We start from the raw sequence: 24,226 nt of genomic DNA, 5'->3' as shown, positions 1-24,226 counted from the left end.
GAAATGTGATGTGGCTACCTCGGATTGTTACTGTGTTTGATTCCAACTCTTCCCTTCCATTATGGCGAATCCCTTTATGTTAGCGTCCCGAAACCCGACGACTGTGTATTGTTTACTTAGTAATGTTGTTCAACGCCGAACAGTATTACAGCTGTAGCTTGTGGACGGCAAATAAACCATCAAATTTGCAAAACTAGTGATTGACGTAGTGAACATTGACCGTTGCAAATAGGACACGATGACAGCCTAACAGGTCAATCATGTCATCGAGTCTGATCAAACAAGTGAGTGAGTTTAAGTTTACGCCGCACTCAACAATATTCCGGCTAAATTGCGGCGGTCTATAAATACTCGAATCTGGACAATCCAGTGATCAACAACATGAGCATCGATCTACGCAGTTGGGAAACGGTGACGTGTCAACCAAGGCAGAGAGTCTGACCACCCGCTCCCGTTACTCTTACGGCAAACATGGATTACTGAAGAATCGAATCAAGAAACGCGAATCATCACGGGTCCCACCAAGTTGGTACCATAGGTTGCTGAAGTCCACTTGTAGCCAGGACGTTAGTATCGGATAGAGTATCAATGGTAAGACACCTTTTCAGTGTATATTTCTTGTGTTCACAGGGCACCGAGTTAGACCGCGATCATGTTGCAGCCGGGACTGGTCAGGTGAGCTATTCAGCCCATATATTCAAGAGGATTTCTGAAGAGGTGAACGTGTTCATCCCATTGCCACTCTACTGGGGGTCATATTAATGGGGAAAATCCGAAAGACGAAGATGGCTGGCAATGTTATGGTAGATACAAAACAATCTTAGGGTCGGAAATGGGAATCGAACATGTGATCACGGATCCTGAGATCTGATGGAAGTACCTTGAAGCTTTCAGCATCCGATAGAACTATAAGTTTGCTGTGGCCCTCACTCGCAATTAAACCACGATTCATAGCCTGCTCTGTTTGCCTTGAGGGGCGGTGAGCAGCCTTGTGGTTACAGCGCTGGCTCGTCGCGCCGAAGGCCCATGTCACATGGGTACGATGAGTGGAGCCCATTCCTGGGGCCCCTTTCACAAAGCTCTCGTAAGCCTAAGATCTCGTAACTTTTCTCGTAGCATTCGTACCTCCTATACCATAACATAGGAAGTAGGAATGCTACGAGAAAAGTTACGAGACCTTAGGCTTACGAGAGCTTTGTGAAAGGGGCCCCGGGTGTTCCTTATTGCTGGAATATTGCTAAAAGCGGCGTAAAACTAACTGACAATGTCAGAACTGTTGGTGAAAGTGGCGTTTAATACATGTACATAAAATCACATCGTACTGAAGACAGTCAAAGTTCTGGTGGTCTTTCAGCTCGATCATCACTTCCGCTTTGGCAATGACTCGGGATCGCACCTCCCGACAGAAACCTACCAACGAAGCACCACCAAAGACGACTTCGACTCCAAGTCGTTCTCTAAGGTATGGTAAATAATTATGAACGCTCATGATATTACGAAGGGAACGGTTTCATGCAACATCTACAGTGATTACTATATTACGTCTTACGTACGTACGTCAAAAAGTACTGAAAAATTCGAAACAACACGTAGTAAGCTAAACAGTAGCCGTGTAGTAATGAATGAATGTATCGTCTCACCGCTGGAAAAGCTGGAAAGAGAGTTGTATTAGAAATTAATCGTTGTCTTTCAAATCCTTCATGGCTACCTTGTGTACGGCAACAATTACTCATGAAATGGACTGCTGTGTCATGACACCTCAACATGCACAATGGTCTTCTGTAATAATGTATGAAAGTACCTACACATGCGAATAAAAATAGTGGAAAAGATCAAAGTATTTTTAGCGTCTACATGTATTTTGTTGATCACAGTGACGCGTTTAAAACATAACACAATGGCCGTTTATGACGTCATCTACTCAGGCACTGCTCACACGACAGGCTATCAAAACGTTTTGAGCCAAAAGTACCTTTGTTATGTGCGTGATACATGTAACTGTATGATACTGAAGAATGGTTTGTGTCATTCACAGAAACGTAATACTGACATGAAGGGTACGTGTGATTAGATGTCACGTGACCGGAAACTAGCGCTATGTGCATGTCAGCATTAGGGTTAGATAGAGCAGCGGGTAATAGGGCGACAGTCTGTTATTCATACTGCTTCAAACATTTTCATTTAAACTATTAATTATTACCTTAGAGACTTATCAAGTCCACTTGATATGTTGCTGGAGCCTGACCGGGCGATGACCCCCAAGGTCTGCTGTCTGCACGGATAATGCCCCTAACACAATCGTCAGCTTATTTCTCGCTCTAGCCTTGCTCCAAGGCTGTACTGACTGCTAAACCTGTGGACGTACACTAATTCTGTCCTTTAACCCCCTGGATGCCACTGTCCTTACTCTTCACCCCTCACATTGAAGTCCAATTAACTTCTAGATATACCACGCACACATATATACTTCACAGTTTTGAATTCTGTGGAAACTTCCCTATTTCTTGATACCATCCACTATCATCTCAGACCAAGTGCTTAAATCGCCTTTCACAATAGGCTTCATCGTAAATGTCGCCATTTTTCAAACTGTACAAAATCGAGATTCACAGCGTTATTTGCAGTATGTTTTGAAATGTGAAAATCGGATAATTACTGGGAGTAATGAATTTCAAAAATAGCATATTAATGATCACTGATATCAAGTTTTCATGTAACTAGTAATGATAATTCTGAAACGTCACCGATGTACCCAGAATCGGTTGGGATGTTTTCGAAAATACACTTACACGAACGCCTGAGTGCGCTTTCTGCCAAATTGCTTAGTGTTTACCAAATCACGTTTCAAGAAGGCCTTATTGAGACGCATATTACATAAGACGCATATTACATAATGTATACTTCATAGTTACTGCGACAAATGCATCATTGAATTCCCCAAGCATCTTAGAATCAAATTACAAATGGTCTTTGTCACCAGTACCAACTGTCTACACAAAACGGAACAAAATATACTTGGTATGAAAACGAACCCTGTGCTGAAATGTAAACAAAGAAAAATTCCAATTATACACTGCGTAGCATTTTCGGAATTTTCCAACATCCAGCAGTCTAATCATTGCTTACAATGGTTCAGTAAGCTTAGTATATTCAGAGGAAGAGTGTCGTAGCAAAAAAAAAAAGATACAATGAAATAACTTGGTAATTCATAAGAAACTGTCAAACTTTTAGTGCAGCGTGACGCCATGACTGACGCAAAATCACGCAGAACGACATTATTTTCAGTTATTTCATTATATTTGAAAATGTGGCTGTTACTCCGTTAATAATGAAGCAAAATTAATCAAAATACATCTACACAAACAGGAGAATATGGGAATCTAAGAACTAAATTATGTATCGGATAGGGCCATCCACATCGCCATTATCTGCTTTCTGATGGTTTTATCACTGAAATAGTGTCCTGAATTTATCAACAATTACACGGTTTTACTACATCTTATTGTGAGCAACACGCGCACCTGCCGAGCATCAATTTAGCGTAAATCACAATTTCATGACACCTGAATATTCATTGAGTATTCATTTAGGAAATAGACTTTTCTCCTTATGATTATGAAATCATTTCACTTCATAAGTATGCAATGAAAGGTACAAAGAGATCGCTTTTTCAGTACAGAAGTATTAGAATATGGACGTAAGGCTTGTCCAAATTAAGACATGACCTGGTTATATATTCTTAACAATTTTCGTATAACTATTGTTTGAGTTAGATATTCTGCCATCAGATATATTTTAATCGAATTTGATTTGACTTTATTATTTAAAAAATGATAATGAATCATGAAACGTTTTTGAAAAACTCGCACCTGGTCAATCAATATTCATAATTGTTTTGTCTATAAAAACGACACAAACCAATACAATGAACGTTAACAAGACAATTCCTTTGTATGTGTGCCCCTACATTTCATAAAATGTACAAATCATTTTCATTAATATTATCAGTTTTACTTACACGTTGGAATTAAATCGCTGTTTATTAACCTGTTCATATGAAACTGCAATATTTGTCCCAACGTATTGAATATTGTACATCACGGGAACTAAAGCACATGTTGCAGTTATGGCTACGTGTGATCTTCCAACACTTGTGTAGAGGTTTAAAATGTGGTATAGTTCACTTACTATTTCCCATGTAAATATTATTCAAACAATTAAAAGCTTACAGAGAATAAAAACGCAAAGTACCCCTGAGGTAGCTGCAGTTGTATTTATACCAACGAATACGAAATTAAATATTCTACATTTCTGTGCAATTTTATAGCCGTACGCAGATCCAGTACCACGCGAGCGCAAATCTTGCACAACGTTCACTTGTCAAACCTTACGAAAATGTTCGCCTGAAAAAAAAACTCGGCATCCAGGGGGTTAAAGAGGCATGTCTAGATAAGCGGACAGCAAAGTCCCCAGTCTGGGACAGTGTAAGGTGTCTAAGCATATCTTTTAGAAATTATGATTTAGACGACTAATACCCTCGAGACGTGTGTAAGTCAACTTTCGCTGTCACCCTATGGTTTAAACGTACGTTTAGGATTCCAGAATCTCCGGTTTCCTTTGCACCTTTCCCCCATCCTAACTACAGTTCCAGTGGTACGGATAGGAAACGTGAAAAAGGACTTTTTGAGGAGAGATTAGTACAGAAATGAGCAAGGAGAGATTAGAGCAGAAATGAACAATGCGGATTTTGTATAAAATCTAAAGCGACTTATTTCGAACAGACCATGGCTTTGTTGAAATTAGTGTGCGATGATATTGTATTACACGGAGCAGTTTTTAAATTAGACTTAGCTTTATCATAAACGATGCTGAAACTATTAAGTCTCACTGTCACTATATAACAAAGCAGATAAGGGGGGTCGTCGCAAAAGCAAACTCAGGACGGGTTAAGTAGGGTCAAACTGGCGCATAGAGACATCAGCTAAGACCTGATAATCCCATAGAGGAATAAGTAGGGCAGTGCACAGACGACCAACATCCAGTCGTGTAGACTTTCAGGTCATGATTACACAATGCCAATTCGAAAGTGGTAAAATGTAACATCTGCTATATTTGGGATTACACTTTCTTAGTAAAGTACAAATTCTAGTACCTTTTCATTAGTTCAGTCCCATGTGGGACTCGAACCCACACCCTGAGATTCAGGCACCTAATCGCCAGCACCCCTTGCCAGCCGCCTGACCCGCTCAGCTACATGCCACATGCCACATGTATACTTTTAATTAATACGATGACATTTAATACGATGCTTTACTATGGGTATCAGGTCTCATGCTCCTTTACATATCTTCATGAAAGAAAGACACATAAGATATTCACTATATTAGGAAACATTCAACACACATGAAAAAGCACAAAATATCTCTGAGATGGCCCCATGTGCTAGTAGACACCGCATGCATTCCGTGCCAGGTGAGTCCACGTCTTGTCGTAATACCAGGCAAGTTTTGCCCGATTTTACGAGTAAACATGCTTTTCTGGATATCCTATTACGCATCCCACAGAATGCCCAGTTAGGCCGGAGTGAGTTACTTCGACATATCCCATTTGCAATTGTGTAAACTTGGTCGAATAACAGCCTAAAACAGTTTTTCCGACATTACTTTGATGCTCACCCCTCAGTTACGGTCCATTCAGCAAACAATATTCTCATTTTTTATCTCGAGTAATTATTTTCAACAGCGAACGTATATGAACTTTGATTGTAATCTTCCTGGGTCTTTTTAAAAAAAACAGGATCTGATACTAAACTGGAATTCGAATTTACCACCTAGCCACAACGTTAAAGGCGTTTGCCTTCCAGTCTCTGACAGTATACACTGGTTATCTTTCTCATGCCGTCTATTCATTTGTGTGTTTTTTTAATGTGATCGAGTCTCTCTGTTTGAATTGTTTCAACCATGCTGTATGCCTCACTGTTGTGAAAGGAATTCCCTTGTCGGGCAATAAAGTATTATTATATTATTATTATTAAATGTGCTTTTGCTATGATTAATTCAATGGCTTGCCCGCCTCAAATTCATGTCACGTACACCAAAGCGTGGCGAGTACGGCTTTACCTCCATGGTAACGTACAAACTGGCAAATGCAATTTACAGATCCTTATGTTAAGTTCAAATGACAAAATGTAAAAATCGCTTGTTTAGGTTTACAGGCTACAGTCTATCTTAGTTGATCCGAACCGCGCTTACCTGCAGTTACGTAATGACCTCGTGGCTGATACATCCCAATATTTAGTTGAGCTAATTGCTTAAATGGATTATGATAGGTCATAGGTACATATTTACTTCTCTCACGATTTCCCTGTCTACTGCTTGGTTTAATGTGCTGCCTGGGACAATAGCTATATTGGTACGGTTGTACCTTTGAATACACATGTTTAAAACACTACACTATTCATGTTCACTGTCACTTGATTCGCCGAATCACCGACTGATGAGCCGGTGATGTTACCTGGTAGATATAGCTGGCTAGCCAAAGACGAAGGTCGACATTTCGGCTTGTTCATCTGAGTCAAATGAAGAAACTACATACCCTGTGATGTACTTCCAACCTTCTGATATACTCCTACGGTTTGAGACGAGCAGAGTGTATGACAAACACACCGTTGGTGTGAGGTGTTGTGCGCGGTGCCCTCACATTCCAGACAGATATTTCATTTTAAAAAAAATATTGATGCAACACGTTTTGGTCCAGTGCATTATGTCATCTGCGTCTGCTTAATGGATTTGCCCTACAGAAAATAGATATTAATTTATTCACATGCAGAGTGACTTCAATAAACATTTCAATTCAAATCAATATATGAAGATGTGAGAATAATCATACAATATTACAACTGGCTTGAACATATAATATTCATCGTCATAGCTATCCTAACTTCATAGGTTAGCAGAACATCAACGTTTTGAACATTAGATAAATATGATATTTCAATTCAGTATATGAACACATGATAAGGTGCGTTATTACAAATAACTGATATGAACATTTGTGCTCATATATATAACATTATACTTATCGAAACATCAACGTAAGTTGGACAAGATGCTTCTGTGTAATACCTCGTTGAAAGAAGTTTTAAAGTTTACAGAATGGCACACTCAATATAAAAACGATAACATATTTTTTTAAGATTTCTATTGGTAACCTCAGCTTAAAATAATGCAGCATTTTAACTACTATACGTATTGGAGATGTTTTACTGTAGTACCTTTACGCACCACCATACTCATTCTAATACAAGCGCTATACAACATACATAATAGTTTTACATAGTAAGTGTACACATGTTTCCGGGGTTTCAAACCTTCCCAAACATTTTAACAATTTCACAATACATTGAAGAATAACTAAACCAATTAACGTACGCCTGTTAGCCGAACATAAAATAATATATATGGTTTGAAGTTACCGACATATAAAACAGTAATCACAAAACACGTTCAACGCGTAATAAAATGAACATAGAAACAACCATGAAAATGTCTTACCTTAAAATAAAACAGATGAATTCAGGATAATGGTGACATCAGAGCTGCTAGCGTTCCAAGGTTTATTTAGATGCAGAGTGACTTCACAGTCAAACTGCACCTGCTTATATATCGCAGTTGTAAACTGTTGTCATCATTATCCGTTTGTTATTTCATGGCTGGTTGATACAATGTTCTCATGAATTGCCTAATGTATGTCCGACTGTAACCGGACGGTGGGAATAAAAAAAACAAAGGCTATTGTTTCATTTAGCCAGACGCATCTCAGACTTGTTTGTTGGATTATCATTAAGTGGTCTACTTGTCAATCAGGAAGTGACATGCAGCAACCGATAACTCCAGTACAAACAGTCATCTATTGTCTACAGTATGTCTATCTCTAGCGGCATGTATTTTATAACCTGAGTGTTACTTCGTTTGTAAGAACGAAAACAAAAATTGCATTATAGGTATATTTGTGAATTCTTATATATTTTGAGTATTATAGTTATTATGCGTGAAATATTTGCACTATAACAACTCTACATACAGCATTCATCACTTCTTGCAAAGTCAAACCTGAGAGTAAACTGTCAACAACAAATACCCTCACTTGGATTAACGCTACTATTTTCCAGATCGTTTACAGCACGTGAAACACGTGAATACTGTCAAAATCAACATAATTATCTACAGCAAACAGAGAGCTATATTTAAATTTCCAGGTCTAAAAAGACCAGCAGATTTGTTTGTCGTCACAACACCATCACATTACACTGCTCTGGAAATTAAGTTCGTTCGGTCGCTGCTTATTACCTATGGTCTTCCAAAAATCCCTCGAGTCCTGATTATCGTGCTTATAGAGTAAACATTGTTGTTTTCTAGCTTGGTATTGCCTTTTCACTCTCTACGTAACTGTCCTTCCTCGTACAAGCGAAGTTTCCTTTTAAGTCTCTCTTCCCAAAGATAGCCTCCTTGTGGCTATTGCACCCGAGAAACCGCTTCCTGACAGTGACGTTATCAACGGCAACGGCTCTCGGTCATCCAGTCAGTCGACGTACGGTAACAAGAAGACTACGTGCCCATGGTATCAGGACCTACCGACCGTACCAAGGAACGCTACTGACAGACATCGTCATCTAACGGTGCAATGGGCAACAAGAGTTAATCGTTGGCAACTCCGTAACTGGCGCCGAGTTCTGTTTTCTGACGAAAGCAGATTCTGTATATCTAGAGGTGATGGAAGGGCTCGAGTGTACAAGAGAATAGGCGAAAATACAGCTCGCTGCTGCGTCCAGGAAGCAGAGCCGTGTGGTAAGGACAGCGTTATGGTATGGGGCAACATTTGCAGTGACCAAAAGACAGAATTGGTGGTCATCAACAGTAATCTGACCGGCCAGCGATACATTGACCGGGTTCTTTGACTGGCAGTTCTGCCATTCCTTCAACAAAAACGACAGCGGATATTGTTCCAACAGGGCAATGCTCGATCGCACGTTGCTAGAGTTGTGCAGAGCTTCTTTCATGTCAACAACGTTAATGTCCTTCCATGGCCTGCACGCTCTCCTGACATGTCACCCATTAAGCACTTGTGGGAACACCTCGATCAACAGTTTCAACGGAGACCGAACCCACCAGTTACTAATCAACAAATGACTCAAGCACTTGTCGAAGAATGGAGGCGTATACCAGCTGACGTCATCAGACGCCTCACCAGAAGACGCGTGTTTGCGTGTATTCAAGCCAGAGGTGGACATACTCGCTATTAGTGACTTCAAATCCCAGATTGCTGTGTTTCACGTTTGCACCGTCTGACAGTGAAATCTCAGTTTTGACCCCATGTCCACCAAAATGTGTTTAATAAGTCAAAGTCTCTGTTAAAGCTATGTCATTGCTTAACATATTGCAACATTCAAATTTCACTTTGTTCTTGTCGTGTTTTAAAGCTATGAAATTGTACCAGGGGAAAGTTTATTTTGCCCTTCAGTTTAAAATATATATGAACATAGATATGTATATATAGTTCATCTGCAGATAGGATTATATATTTAGTGTGATAATTTAGTGTCACGTTCATCCTCAGTGTTCAATTTTATCCATGCAGAACTAGGTTTTTCAAAGTCTGTCTGAATACAAGTAAGAAACAGTTGACGATGAAGGATGTTTTCGGCATGCTGATGAGTCGACGGAATGTGCATCGCTGACGATTAAAGTCAGTATAAAAAGTATAGAGTACAGGGTCGAGATTTTCAAGCTATGATACTAGTAGTCATAAGTTAATGTTAATATATGGCACTTACGACTATTTAGCTCCAAGAGAGCTTCGAAAATGTAAGCCCCGACCAAATTTACTGTATCAAGCTAACTTCTTGAGGGATTTTAGAAGTTGTATAACTGAAGGAAAACAAAGTTCAATGGATAGTCAGCTTCTTTATTGCAAAGAGTGCACCGTTCCGATGTGAGACGAATATACCGCGTTACATGTACGCCATATATGTATACCATATGTGAGACGAATATACCGCGTTACATATTCACCATATGTATATACCGCGTTACATGTACACCACATGTGTATACCATGCATGTAGGGCGAATATACCGTGTTACATATACCCCATATATCCATAACATACCTGTGAGTCTAACATACCGCGTTAAATTTACACAGTATGGGATTATACCGCGATACGTGAGCACCGTTTGTGTGTACCATCCGTGTGAGGCGAATATACCGCATTACATATACACAATAAGCGTATACCACACGTTTAGGCCATCACAGTGTTCAACAAATAGGCTTCAACAAACGCCTGTTAGGTGGATGTACGGAGCATGCATAATTTTATCATTGCTAATTCGTAATTCCTTGTCTGTCTTCAGCCGGCGGTACTTACGGCGGATCGGACCGTCAACTGGCCCGTAAGTATAAACTATTAATTCTTTCAATAATGAGGATATTGGCTACAAGGAATGTTAACTTCTGATCAGGTAGATATCTTCATTTATTTTCACAAAGGTGACGGTATACTCCACGTTATGCTTGTCATTTATGCCTACAGATCTGTGAAGATCTCAGTTAGAACTGATCTTCAATAACTCATGCCTGCCGGAAGAAGAGACTAACGGGATCGCCTGACTTGGTTGACACATGTCATTGTATACCAATTGTGTGGACCTATGCTCATGCTGTTGATCACTGGATTGTCTAGTACAGACTCGATTATTTACAGTCCGAGACAATATAGCTGGAATATTGCTGAGTGTGGCGTAAAACTAAATTCACTCACCCAGTTATGCCTACAGCCAGCCTACTGATTCTGTCTACAGGACATGGCGCCCCGATATGCCCCAGAACGCTCCATCGGCCAGTCAGAGTACAAAAACACCTTCATGATGGCGGTAAGTTAAGTCATTGATTCCATAAAAAAGTAGATATTCCCAGTGCCAAAGCATTTTTAAGGGTGTCCCAGTCGCCCAAGGCGCAATAATTCAATGTAGTTGAGTTGAGTCCCTTTGCCGAGTCAGGAACGTATGATCGTGGGTTCGAAACCCAGTCCGCCCCTACCATATTTCTACGGTCATGGATTTCATCAAAATGTTACGCCAACATCACTTCTAGACTTTTTCCCACATTAAACGAATACGTCCTGGTATAACTCATACCGTTCATACAACGGCGTTAAACCAAACTCACTCACTCACTTTAGCCGTTTACATGTCGCAGACACCAGTCAGCATATCGTATCAACGACTTAGGAAACTAAGTGTGATGAGGTGCCGTGATATAACTGTTTCGGCAATTCGTCCCTTTTAACTCAGCCACTGACTGAATTTTCCAGGGTCGAGCGGCCACTGCCCCAGAGTTCCCAAAGGTGAACACGTGCAAGATGACGCTCCCGTTGGACCCCGCCAAGTTCTACCTGCAGAGGGACAGCCACTTCGACTTCGGCCACGATGAGTCCAGGTTGGCTGTAATACACTGATTCTGAACAAACCTGCGCTGCCTAGTTTATAATCTTGAGGGAATGTTACATACCTGTACCCAATCTCCTTGCAGTGGTGTGAGCGAGCACATGCGAATGTACGGGCGGTCAAAGCAAGATGACCTGTCGAGAAAGCTGGCCAGCTCGGGGGACGCTATGAAGATCAAGCGTCATATGAAGGACATGGAGCTAACTTCCAACGTCTTCCGAGGCGGCGACTACAACGGCGTAGGTGAGTTGAGTGGATTGTGTAGACGGTGACTACAACGCCGCAAGTGAGTTGACGGGTTTGTGTAGACTGCGAATACAACGGCGAAGGAAAGATGACTATTTTGTGTAGACGATGACTACAACTGCGCAGGTGAATTGACGTGTTTGTGTAGGTAGTGACTTCAGCCACGAAAGGCAGGTTTGCCCAGGTAGTGACTACAACTGTTTAGGTGAATGATCTTGATAGTTGGTTCATCCAAAACTAGTCCAAATGACCACCAAATCAAGGTCATTTAAGTTGAAAACCAAGGTCTGAACATAGTGTCTCTTCCCAAAAATGTGGGTTGCTAGTATTGCTCTAAAGTCTCCAGCTTCTGTCCGTATTATCATTATCATGGTGATGGTGATGATGATGATGATAATATTGTTGTTGTTGTAGCTGCTCACAACTATGAGACAACCGCCACTGGTGACTATGGCCCACGCACAAGACCCCAAGCGGAGATCATTGCCCTCCAGCTTAGCCAGGATAAAGCGTGAGTACTTTTGTGATAAATTTCACATAGTGTTAATGTTATCCGTTACGAATGCGAAATTCTTTATGCTGTCATCTTTTTGGTATAAATGTGAATTTCTTTATGGTGTCAGCCGTCAGTCACGAATGCAAATTTCTTAATGTTACCATCCGTCTGTTACGAATGCAAAATTCTTAATGCTATCACCCATCTATTATGAATGCTAACTTCTTTATGTTATCTTCTGTTTGTTATGAATGCGAAGTTCTTAATGTTATCACCCATCTGTTACGAATGGAAATTCTTTATGCCGTCACCTGTCTCTTACGAGTGCGAATTTCTTCACGCTATCATCTGTCTGTATTGAATGCGAAATTCTTATTGGTATCATGCGTCTGTTACTCATCGGTCTGTTACAAATGCGACATTCCTTATGCTGTCATCCGTCTGTTACAAATGCGACATTCCTTATGCTGTCATCCGTCTGTTACAAATGCGATATTCCGTATGCTGTCATCCGTCTGTTACAAATGCAATATTCCTTTTGCCATCATCGGCCTGTTACAAATGCGATATTCCGTATGCTGTCATCCGTCTGTTACAAATGCTATATTCCTTATGCTGTCATCGGCCTGTTACAAATGCAATATTCCTTATGCTGTCATCCGTTTGTTACAAATGCGATATTCCTTATGCTGTCACAAATGCAATATTCCTTATGCTGTCATCGGCCTGTTACAAATGCAATATTCCTTATGCTGTCATCCGTTTGTTACAAATGCGATATTCCTTATGCTGTCATCGGTCTGTTACAAATGCGACATTCCTTATGCTGTCATCCGTCTGTTACAAATGCAATATTCCTTATACTGTCATCCGTCTGTTACAAATGCGATATTCCGTTTGCTGTCATCCGTCTGTCACAAATGCAATATTCCTTATGCTGTCATCCGTCTGTTACAAATGCAATATTCCTTATGTTGTCATCCGTTTGTTACAAATGCAATATTCCTTATGCTGTCATCCGTTTGTTACAAATGCAATATTCCTTATGCTGTCATCCGTTTGTTACAAATGCAATATTCCTTATGCTGTCATCCGTTTGTTACAAATGCGATATTCCCTATGCTGTCATCCGTCTGTTCCTACTACCATGTTTACCCTGCTGTTGCAGGCGGGATGGACGAGCGGCTGAGAACATTCCCAACGAGCTGACGACCTATGCCAGACAACACACAGTCCCAGTCGTGTTCAAAGGTAGGACTCAAGCAGAAGAAAGCTCCCATCAAATGCTGCTGCTTGATATGTAAACATGCATATATGTTGATATGTGTCATGCTGAGATGATGAACTTCCCCACAAACTTTCTATTTTATGTGCGGGAGAGCATATACACAAATCCCAAATGACATGTGAAAAACTCAAGAAACTGAAAAACGTCAATCACAACTCTGGACACTACTTTCGAGGACTCAGTCCTAATGCATCTACATGTATCTGTGAGAGAGTAATCCTACCTTTTGTGCTATATGGATGTAAACTCTGGGGATAACTTGGCTCCAGAGAATACGACATGCTTGACACCATCCAACGATAGTTCTGCAAAGAAAAATACAAGGCTCTCCAAAGCAAACAGCTAACTCGGCTGGACTGGACTTTTTAGGCCTAATCAAGTGTGCAAGGCTACATAGATTAGCAAGCGCTCCTTATGTTCCGAAAACACTGTAGATCAGAGTTTGGCATGTGTTTTAAAAAGATATTCACATATCGTCTTGGCCAACATAAACCTTATAACAGTGACATGAGTGACCTGCTGCAGAACTACCTTGTTCATTCTGACATCCATCAAAACTAGCCATGAATATATATCTATATATATACGAATACCTGTGGCTGCCATTTAAACCATATATGTGTCCATGTGTACATAATGCTGTTCAATAACCTGTAGTCTTCAGTCGTGGAATAAATAAAGACAATCTTTCTATCCCTACCGATCAAAGCCAATACCATTTGACTGGTCGGTTGGTGTGTTGTTTAACGTTGCACTTAGCAACGTTCCAACTACATGGTGGCCGTCTGTAAATAATTGTGTCTGGACCAGGCAATCCAGTGGTCAACTGCATGAACTCCGATTTGTGCATTTTTGGATATGATGACATGCGTCAACCAAGTCAGCGTGTCTGACAAACCGACCCCATTAGTTGCATGATGCGACAAGCACAGGTTGCTGAAAACACATTCAATTTGTATTTAATTATTCTTTTGGGACGGGGGATACTTTCGTACTGTTCTTACTGGTTTAGCTGATATCACTTGTTTCAGATGCACTGGATGGGAGGAATTATCAAACATCGGCTCATTTCAAGGTGAGCTCAAATTGTTTCACATCCCACCGCTTCTGTCTGGGGTTTACGTTGTTTAGTATCTTTAATCTGTTGGCACTCGAGGTCATTCCAAAACATTGTCTAGCAACGAATTGGCATCTCTTTTAATCGTGGTATTAATTTATTACTGCTGCTATTGACCACTACTTGGAGTTCGTCATAACCACAGTTCGGCTAAACTATACAAGATATGTCTGGCAACACCCCCAAGGCCCTTAATCCGGAAACATTCGTAGAAGTAAGAATTCTTAACTGTGAACGTAGCAAATGTGTTAAAAATGGGTATAAGAAGTTCGTAGGGTTATGAACGTTTCGAAATGGCTTGCCAGTTTGTTATCTCCCTCAGTTCGTTATATCCAGCGGTTCGTTATAAGCGTATTTTACTGTACATTTTACTTTCACAAATACAAAAAAATACATTGTGTACAAATAAATTTTGAAAAACCTTTGCCTACAGTTCGGCTCCGACACCGATACAGTCGCCTCCATTTACGGCAAAGACTTTGCTCCAGGTGGAATGGTTCCCCGGAGCAAGCCTAAGTTCTATGAAACACCATCGGCTGGCAATGTAAGTATTCCGTTCACCTTACTATTGAGTACGTTTTACACTGTTTTAACCATTATGTCAGCAAATGGCGGTGCGCCAGGTGAAAGTGACTCATTCTTATATGTGCGGTGGTCTGTAATTAATGGAGTCTGGACCAGATGATCCTGAGATCAACACCATGAACATTAATCTACGTAGTTGGGTTACGGTAAACCAAGTTAGCGAGTCTGACCACACGATCCCGTGACTTGGCCCTTTTCGACAAGCATGATGACCAATTCTAACCTTGGCACTTTTCACAACGTACGTCAAAGAACTGCGTTGTGAAAAGTGCCACCATCAAACATATTCACTGAATGAATGCGATGAGGGTGAATTCAGGCGACTTGCCCACGTTCCTTTACAAGTACATATACATGTATCTGGAATATTAGTGACTGCGGCCTAAAACTAAACTCAGTCACTCCGATAATTAACGGACGCAGCCCACGTTTTCGGGGTTCTTTGTGAGAACGACGCACGTGGAATTGGAGTTACATGTCGGACGAGTCTATTCACACAATGCAAACGGGCATATTTCACTACCATTTTTAAGGAAATATCAGTGAAATTTACCTTGAGAAGTGGTTGTGCAAGATGGACGAGCTACTGTCGAATCCACATGGGAAATGAGCATATCGTATGTGCGATATTTTAGACATATGTCACGGTGTATTTTATACGTCGTTTACAGCTATTGTTATTCACTTGTTTTCGACAGCTGTTGCAGAATGATCCTGAGTTCTCCAAGTTCGGCACGAGCAGCAACCAGACTGATTTCACCTTCTCAACCATGCCAGTGGCGAAGGTGAGTGGGCGAGGGTTCTACGTTCAGTTTCCCGCAAAGACTTTAAGGGTGACAGGCTACATCCTTGTGGGGTCACTGGTTCGATCCCAGCCGCGTGAGGCCAAAACAGGCGAGAATGTGGTACCTGACTAAAAGGGAAATACAAGACCCCGCTGCACAAAGTTGTCCTAGGGCACCGATGATCGTAACTCCCATAGGCTTATGACAAATGTCTCCTCGAACCCTTATGCTGTATCGTGTTACTCAGACAGGCAGACATACCGAAACATGAGTCTCATTAATCTATTCAGACAACGACCTACTTTTCAGCCGATCCGAATTTTCTCGTGTGAAAGTGACAATAGTCTCCACAAACAACTCTGGTTACACTGAATTCCAATTCCTTGTTTCATAAGAAAAGGGTATTTACAAATGAATTTGAACTTTAAACTTCAGTTACACCGTATTTCTATATTGTATGTCGAGGATTAGGAATGACGTGCCATCAAACTTGCATTGTGCAAGTCCCGAGTACCTTCGCAGATTTCACTATCCATGTGCAGCATGATATCTGGTTTCATTCTGTTGAGTGTGTTTGAGTGACGTTTTCGTGTGTCTTTACTTGTGCAAACATATGTACAAATCTTACTACCTACGAAGAAATCATCATGTACATACTTGGTTACTTTTTACCGTCAGTATATATGTTTTAGTTTGATATGTATATGGTTTCAGGAAATGTATTTTTAAGTTCTTCAATACCAGTCGTTTGTTGTCAAGCACACCCAAAACATAGAAAAAAAAGAGAAACGGACTGGATTACGTCCCAATGCGTAACTTAGTACAATAACCAGTCCAATTGTTTAGACCAACTCATTCAACTGGATATATAAATATTAATCAGTGTTATTTGATACATCTGTTCACTTGTATATTGCATCACTACGCGCCTTATATTCTTCCGCGCAGCACGTGCTCTGTCGTACAGCGACCTCTGTCAAACGGAAAACTGGATATTGGAGAAATCTCAAAACGAGACTCGGCCGCTGGTAACGTTTGGCGGTCTTGTACGGCATTGATATGATATCAATAACATTTTACGTTACAAAAATAAACGCAAAAAAACATAACAGGTGTAACCAGCGAGCCAGATGAATGTTTTTACAACCTCATCAAACGAACAGTCTGTGAATGCCAATAACACGTCACAATTTAATTCTGGACTCACAAAAGTCCAGAAACTCTCAGCACTGTGGCCACTCTCCCACACGCGATTTCGCAAAATTAAACAGGCAGCTGTGTTGTATGTGTGCTAAGGATGAAAAAATGAAAAAAATGTTTTTCGAAAACTCAAAATTTAAACTCGCTCGCCCATGGGCAGGCCCATGGGCGAACAGTGGCCAATGGGTAGGCCCATGGGCGAAAGTGTTTCATTTCATCCAGAATAAATGTTTTGGAGGTTGTAAATGAATGAAAAAATGTTAATAAGTATCATGACACAAATTTCAGCTTGTTGTGACTTGACTCTACTAACTGACAGCGATTTTAAAAAATCTCGCCCATGGGCGAAAAACATATTGACCCATGGACGAGAATAATTAATTCCATTGAAACTACATGGGTTTTTTTCAGGCTTTGCAGTTTTTCAATAAATGAACGTGTATTTATTAGTGTCTTGACACGAAATTAAGCTTATTTTGACTTAATTCGGCTAATTAAGAGTGATTTTTTAAAAAGTCTCGCCCATGGGCGAAAACCGTTTGGCCCATGGGTGAGAATATTTACTTTTACTCAAAATACACCTTTTCCCATGTTTTGGAGGTTGTGAATGGATGAAAGTATGTTCATAAGTATCATGTCACAAAATTCAACTCACTTTGAATTAATTCCGTTAATTTAGAGCTATTTAACAAAATCTCATCCATGGGCGAAAAACATTTTGGCCCATGGGCGAGAATATTTCCTTTTACCCCAAACACATCTTTTCCAATATTTGGAGGATGTAAATGAATGAAAGTACATTTATGAGTATCATGACAGAAATTTGAACTCATTTTGACATAATTCCTCTAAATGGGAGCAATTTTGAAAACTCTCGCCCATGGGAGAAAGACATTTTGGCCCATGGGCGAGAATATTTGCCTTCACTCAAAATACATCTTTTCCTGTGGTTTGGAGGTTGTAAATGAATGAGGATATATGTATGAGTATCATGGCACAAAATCCAACTCATTATGGCTTAATTCTGCTAATTGAGACCGATTTTCAAAAACATCTCGCCCATGGGCGAAAAACATTGGGCCCATGAGCGAAAATATTTCCTTTTCACTCCAAATACATCTTTTCTAATGTTTTGGAGGATGTAAATGAATGAAAGTGCCATTAGGAGTATCATGACACAAAATTCAACTGATTTTGACTTAATTTTGCGAATTCAGGAAGATTTTTAAAAACATACTCAAAATACATCTTATCCTGTGTTTTGGATTTTGTAAATGAATGATGATATATTTGTAAGTATCATGGCACAAAATTCAACTCATTTTGATTTAATTCTGCTAATTTGTAACAAGTACAAGAATCTGGACTTCCACTTAAATTTTCATATTTTTTTTATTGTCTTGGGGCTTGTAAATTTATGAATGAAAGTGTGTTTATAAGTATCACGACAAAAAAATGAAATCATTCGGGTCTTAATTCGACTAATCTCTCTCGTGGACGAAAATATTTTCGTTTGCTTGTTTTCTTTATTTTGCAAACATATGGTTTAAAAATAGATGAAATTCTAATGAAAATTCAGTTTAATTTCGTGAGTTTAGTTTTATGTCGCACTCAGCAATATCCCAGCAATATGGCGGCGGTTTGTAGATAATCGAGTTCGGATCAGACAATCCAGTGATCAACGGCATGAGCATCGACCTGCACAATTTGGAACTGATGACATGTGTCAACCAAGTCAGCGAGTCTGACCACCCGATCCCGTTAGTCGCCTCTTACGACACGCATAGTCGCCTTTTATGGCAAGCATGGGTTGTTGAAGCCCTTTACTTCCAGCAACATATACAGTACACTTAGAATACTAAGCCTTGAGATTCTTTTGAATTTAGGTATTCTATAAATATAACAAAATTCAACCTATATCTATGAAGTTGAAGTTATTTGTGAAAGCCCTAATCAAGAGTGACCAAACTCCAGTGACTATGCTGGGACACATTAATAAACGGTGTTGTAAGATCTTTAAACTGTATTGAAATATGTCTTGCCAATTCCGCTGACATTCACAAAATGTACCTACCTAGTAGTGTTAAGTGTACCTACCCAGTTTAGCATGTTTCGTTTTAATAGTGTGGTCTCCATTTTTAGTAATTCCCGTTTGCCCGTCCCGGCTTTTCTTCGTCCGAGGTTTTATGGGGTATTCTCCTTTTTGTCACACCAGAAATTATCTACAACAGGGGTAGGTCACTCGCTTGTTTTCTTTACCATTTGTACTAATTAGTATGCGCCTCCTCATGCTCCAATGCACACAGTGACCTGATTCGTCTCCATCGCAACTTTGGCTGCGTTTAACAGTACTTCAGCCAGTTTACTGTATCAGTCGAAATCTTAAAATGAATGAATGAATGAATGAATGGATGGATGAATGAATGAATGAAGAGCAAGAAGTATATGTGAATGAATGAAAGAAATGATAAAAGAAAGAAGTGCATATGTGAATGAATGAGAAAGATATAAAAGAAAGAAGTACATATGTGAATGAATGAAAGAATAAATGATACACCACGGCCATCCCTTCCAAAACATGCTAAAGAACGCAAAACTATCGTTAGATCACATGTGTTAGCATCAGCTTGTTATTGTCTCCCTGGTCAGGCGTAAGAATTGTCAGACAGGTTAAAACAACAAACTATCTGGTTGACTGCACAGCTGCCTGTTGACGTAGTATACCCACATCACCTACTTTTCCTGCGTAACCTTCATCTACATCACCACCCTTAATATATTGAGCAGAGAGCACAGAAGGCCCTACAGTTGTAACCACTGAACCGTGGCGTCTCTCTGCTCACAAGTTCCCAAGTGGGGGTGTCTTACTCTACCTCTTCCATTAATCTTAAAACATCTAACAAGCTCAACGCATGCATCTTTTTATTAAAATGTGATGTTATACATAATCATAAGAGTATGTTTATGTATGTATGACACGCTGGACAGGTCTAGGGCATTTTGTGTTAATTTACCATTCCCATTTTCATAATGCTTAAAAAAGACACTCATTAATCTATCACAGAGTTTTGTCATTCCTTCACTCCAACATGGTTGCTAAATCCCCTATGATCATAGTATATCGACTCTGCCATACCCAATTCACCTAATCCTGATAAATCAACCAGTCATGACATACCCACATCGCCTAATTAATTTTCCGTACCTATCGAGTAAAAAATACATAAAATGGGAGGACGCCTTGTTAACTAATGGGAGTGAGCCTTGTAGGGAGTACCCTCACTCTCACAAACCCACGTATTGAGGAGAAGCGGCCGTGTTTGTCTGGGATTTTTCTGGCTTTGCTAAATAAATCGTACATAAACATGTAAAATATTTTGCTTTGATTCTGTAACTACCCACATTATGACATTGAGACCATTTTGATTTATCGAGTAAAATACGATTGAATAGTTTTGAGTTTGAATCTTGCCACTTTAGCGCTCTATCTTTTCAAATGGGGCGTGCATACTAATATTTAGGTGTTTTTTAGTATTCCATCTATTTGTTTAAATTAACTGATTTACCTATTTTTGCTTTGTTTGGGCTTTTTATTGCAAGTGGCCCAGCGAGTGAGTCTGCTTTCATACCTGTAAATTTATTCTGACGTTTGACGAGCGGTACGTAAACAAGAACATATATGGAGCCCCTGCATCAATACGTATTGAAGTGTTTGAAACATTATTCTAGACCATTATTTGTACACAACTGATGAAATGTACCTAAAAGATCAAGGTTCATAAGAACGTACAGGGCACATTTCTCCTACCCCATTTAAGAATGTCCATTTCTGATTGGTTCACGTGGCCTTGCGAGGGAGAATAGATCATTAAGTTTTACCCCGCCACGTGGGAAAAGCCTACATCCAGTCAGTGAACTGTAAAGCAGTGGTTCGAAACGACTATAGTTAGTACCATGTTAATATGATACATGGTTTCAGCTTGTTTTGATGCTCTATTTACAAAAAGTGATATTTAAACATTCGTTATGGTAAATACGGTGTAGCAATGTGATGAAGAGTATGCGGGTTTTCTTCATCCCATTTCATCCACCGATGAGAATGGTGGCATCCTCTTTTGGTTCACATCCGGATTGTCGATTGTTTTATCAAATACACAACAGGACTGTCGAAAAGCAGTGGAGTTTGACAGTGCTCAACACTGTTCTAATGACACCCGGAGCGTCGACTACCTTGGAGAACTTGTGCCCGAGAATGCCCGAGAATAGCAGAAGACTCTTCTCTACGCTAATTAACGAGCTAAAACACATACACAAATACTTCGGTGAAAGAATGAGCTGTGGAACCAATTGCTGAATGATAGTCGTCGCACGAACAGTAGTCGAGAAAGTTGGTGTCATCGTGAATCGAGGGTCTGTGAGCAATGTAAACTGCATATTGTGACACAGTGGCCACAATAAAGAATAAAGAAGAACTTGACGGAAGGCTTGAGCGTCTCAACGAGCAGCTCCAAAGAGAAGAGATTTCCGTAATGAGCTGTGCTCATCAGACTGTCTGCCTCGCTCATAGTGACCACATTACTGTACTTTATAACGTATTTGGTTTTCCTTCATGTCCGGAGGGTCGAACGCCATAGTGTTGACAACTGATTACCTCCTTACGTAATACCCGAAACATCGAATTTACAAAAATTTCAATTCAATTTTAGACAGCCCAGGCAAGTCGTTTGTTTAAGGAGTAAGAGGATTAGGAGGCATGGTCGACTAGATTTCTTTGTTTAACTAATCCCACACGGCCTTCACCAATAGAGGGAATGATTTCTGTTCAGTTATGACATTGCTGTTCTCCATATGTCTCTATTTTCTCCACACATCTCCATGTTGTTGTATTTTTGTGTGTTTTGTAACTCTGATTGGGACTGGTGAACAAGCTTTACAGTACCTCACCCATACAGCATATAATACAAAATATAAATGAAGCATGTGTCGTCATCCATATGAACCATCATATAATAACATATGCATACATATCATTACATCAAATACAACTATCATATAAGTAAACATGAAAAATAGAATTATGGTTTGTTGTGTCTGACTAGCTCTTTGTAGAAACACTGAACATTTGTGAGAAGGTTTTTGACAAGTTAATTAGTTTTCTGTTAAAAAATTAAAAAATCAAGCTTTGTGTTTTATGATAAAATCGTGGACGGATCAACTATTTTCTGGTTTTGAATAAGTGAATAAGTTCTTTTCCGTTCACCGAAGTCATCATAGACCACAGTGAGAAAAGGTCGATCTTCAAGCAGTAAGGAAGACCATGATAGCGTATGGAGTACGTGTGTCTTGGTCATCTCCTCCGTTACCCCCTCCCCGAATCCACACCCCACCAGGGCGTGTAGGGCTTGTCTCGGTGGATAAAAAGGGATTCCTATTACCCCATATACCCCTAATCACAATGCTATAATTTGTCGTTTTTGTGTATCCGGTTTTGTGTATTCTGTAATATTGTATAGTACTGGTGAAGTGTTAATCAAAGCAATATTTTGCTTGCTAAACGAACCACATTCTTTGAGAATCAAAATATGTTTTAAGCACATTTCCAAAATTGAAATGCAGCATTCATACAATAACTAAACTGGAAGGAATATCGTGCCGGACAAGGTTTTCCAGAGCACCTGCACATAAATGTCAATGTCTTTCAAAGAGTAATATGTGCAGGTCTTGCAAAAGGACAAAGGAGGTATGCTTGACAAAGTTCTTGCAAAGGAGGTTTATACACAACACCAAAACCAACCGGTCAGCTCGACGCCTTATAAAACAATCAATTCGAGATTTCCTTTGAATGTGAGATATTTGGCTGCGCGTCTTGCGCAATCAGTCTTTTTCATCCATATACACTCACGAACACCTGTTCATTTCAAAGCTGGTGTCCCCTAATGACCTAATGTGATCCATGGATGAATTTTGTATATGACAAGTAAAATACACTTGAAAGCGGCAGCTGTTATACTCCAATAAACAAGACCAGCGGACGAGACATAACTTTTTCGGCGCAAATTGTCGTAGGCGCTTTGCGGAAATTACGTAAGTGAACGCGGAAGAAACAGAAAGCGTCATCGTTCCGCTCAGTTTCCATTCCAGTTATGCTGAGATACTCAACAAACTGAGATAAAAGTCAAAATGATGAAAAAGTGGAAATCAGTGTGTGGATTAGAACTTGAAAACCACTCATGAAGTCTCTGACAAAATAATATCTGTTCAGGTCATGATCATTTGGATAAAAATACGAATGTTCTATGGATATACAACTTCTTATAAGGTAAGCAGCATTTCGGCGTAGCTGTTAAACTCGTTATCAAGAAAGGGATATCTTACAGGTAGTCCTGTAAGTTAAACCTTTGTTTTGGGTCGAGGTCAAAATCGTTTGGTGTAGTGACAACGGTGTTGTTTTATGGGATTAGACACGGATTTTCTTTAAAAAAAGTAAAATGTGTGTCCTCAGGAAACGAAATAAGACACGTGTACCAGAATGTAAGTGAATCGATGTTAGCGAGTTCAATCAGTGACTTCAGTTAATAAAATGGGCTTTCAGTTCACTCCTTCCATTAGTAATGACTTATTTAGTTTCTTGGTAAAATGACAGTTTTCAGGATCATTTTAACAACTTCAGTTATGGCAATCAGTTATGGCTTCAGTAAAGCTGCTATGCTTCACGTTTCGTCCTACTTATTTTACGGGAAGATACCTTTGTGTAAACGGCTATATGTTCATTTTGAGAACTGTTAAAAAGGGAGAATATATCTCGTGAAAATGAATTTTGAAAGACTGCAGATCAACAGTTCCAGTTGTCTCAACAACATAATTTCTAAAATACTTAGAGACCACAATCACGAAACCCAAAGTAAATCTGTTCGAGTGTAGCAAAAATAGTGAAAATTTATTTAATGAATAGAAAAGTAAACGCAAAGTCAATCTTGATTACATTACGTATTCCTCATAGCC

General features: G+C 39.8%; 1 protein-coding gene across 1 annotated transcript in view; it reads left to right on the top strand.

Annotated features, from left to right (window-relative positions):
* LOC137294514 (uncharacterized) overlaps positions 1–24,226 on the top strand; it is a 36,296-nt gene that overhangs the window by 2,147 nt on the left and 9,923 nt on the right. Inside the window, exons 2-12 of the mRNA XM_067825548.1 lie at positions 631–675; positions 1,355–1,462; positions 10,416–10,454; positions 10,863–10,934; positions 11,375–11,499; positions 11,593–11,750; positions 12,168–12,264; positions 13,418–13,500; positions 14,569–14,612; positions 15,088–15,198; positions 15,938–16,024. Coding sequence (XP_067681649.1) covers positions 631–675; positions 1,355–1,462; positions 10,416–10,454; positions 10,863–10,934; positions 11,375–11,499; positions 11,593–11,750; positions 12,168–12,264; positions 13,418–13,500; positions 14,569–14,612; positions 15,088–15,198; positions 15,938–16,024 — 969 coding nt within the window. The remainder of the gene's footprint in view (positions 1–630; positions 676–1,354; positions 1,463–10,415; positions 10,455–10,862; positions 10,935–11,374; positions 11,500–11,592; positions 11,751–12,167; positions 12,265–13,417; positions 13,501–14,568; positions 14,613–15,087; positions 15,199–15,937; positions 16,025–24,226) is intronic.

Source organism: Haliotis asinina, chromosome 8 (assembly GCF_037392515.1).
Source record: "Haliotis asinina isolate JCU_RB_2024 chromosome 8, JCU_Hal_asi_v2, whole genome shotgun sequence".
Classification (NCBI taxonomy): Eukaryota; Metazoa; Mollusca; class Gastropoda; order Lepetellida; family Haliotidae; genus Haliotis; species Haliotis asinina.
The sequence above is the reverse complement of the archived record's forward strand: the minus strand, read 5'-3'. Positions and strand labels throughout refer to the sequence as shown.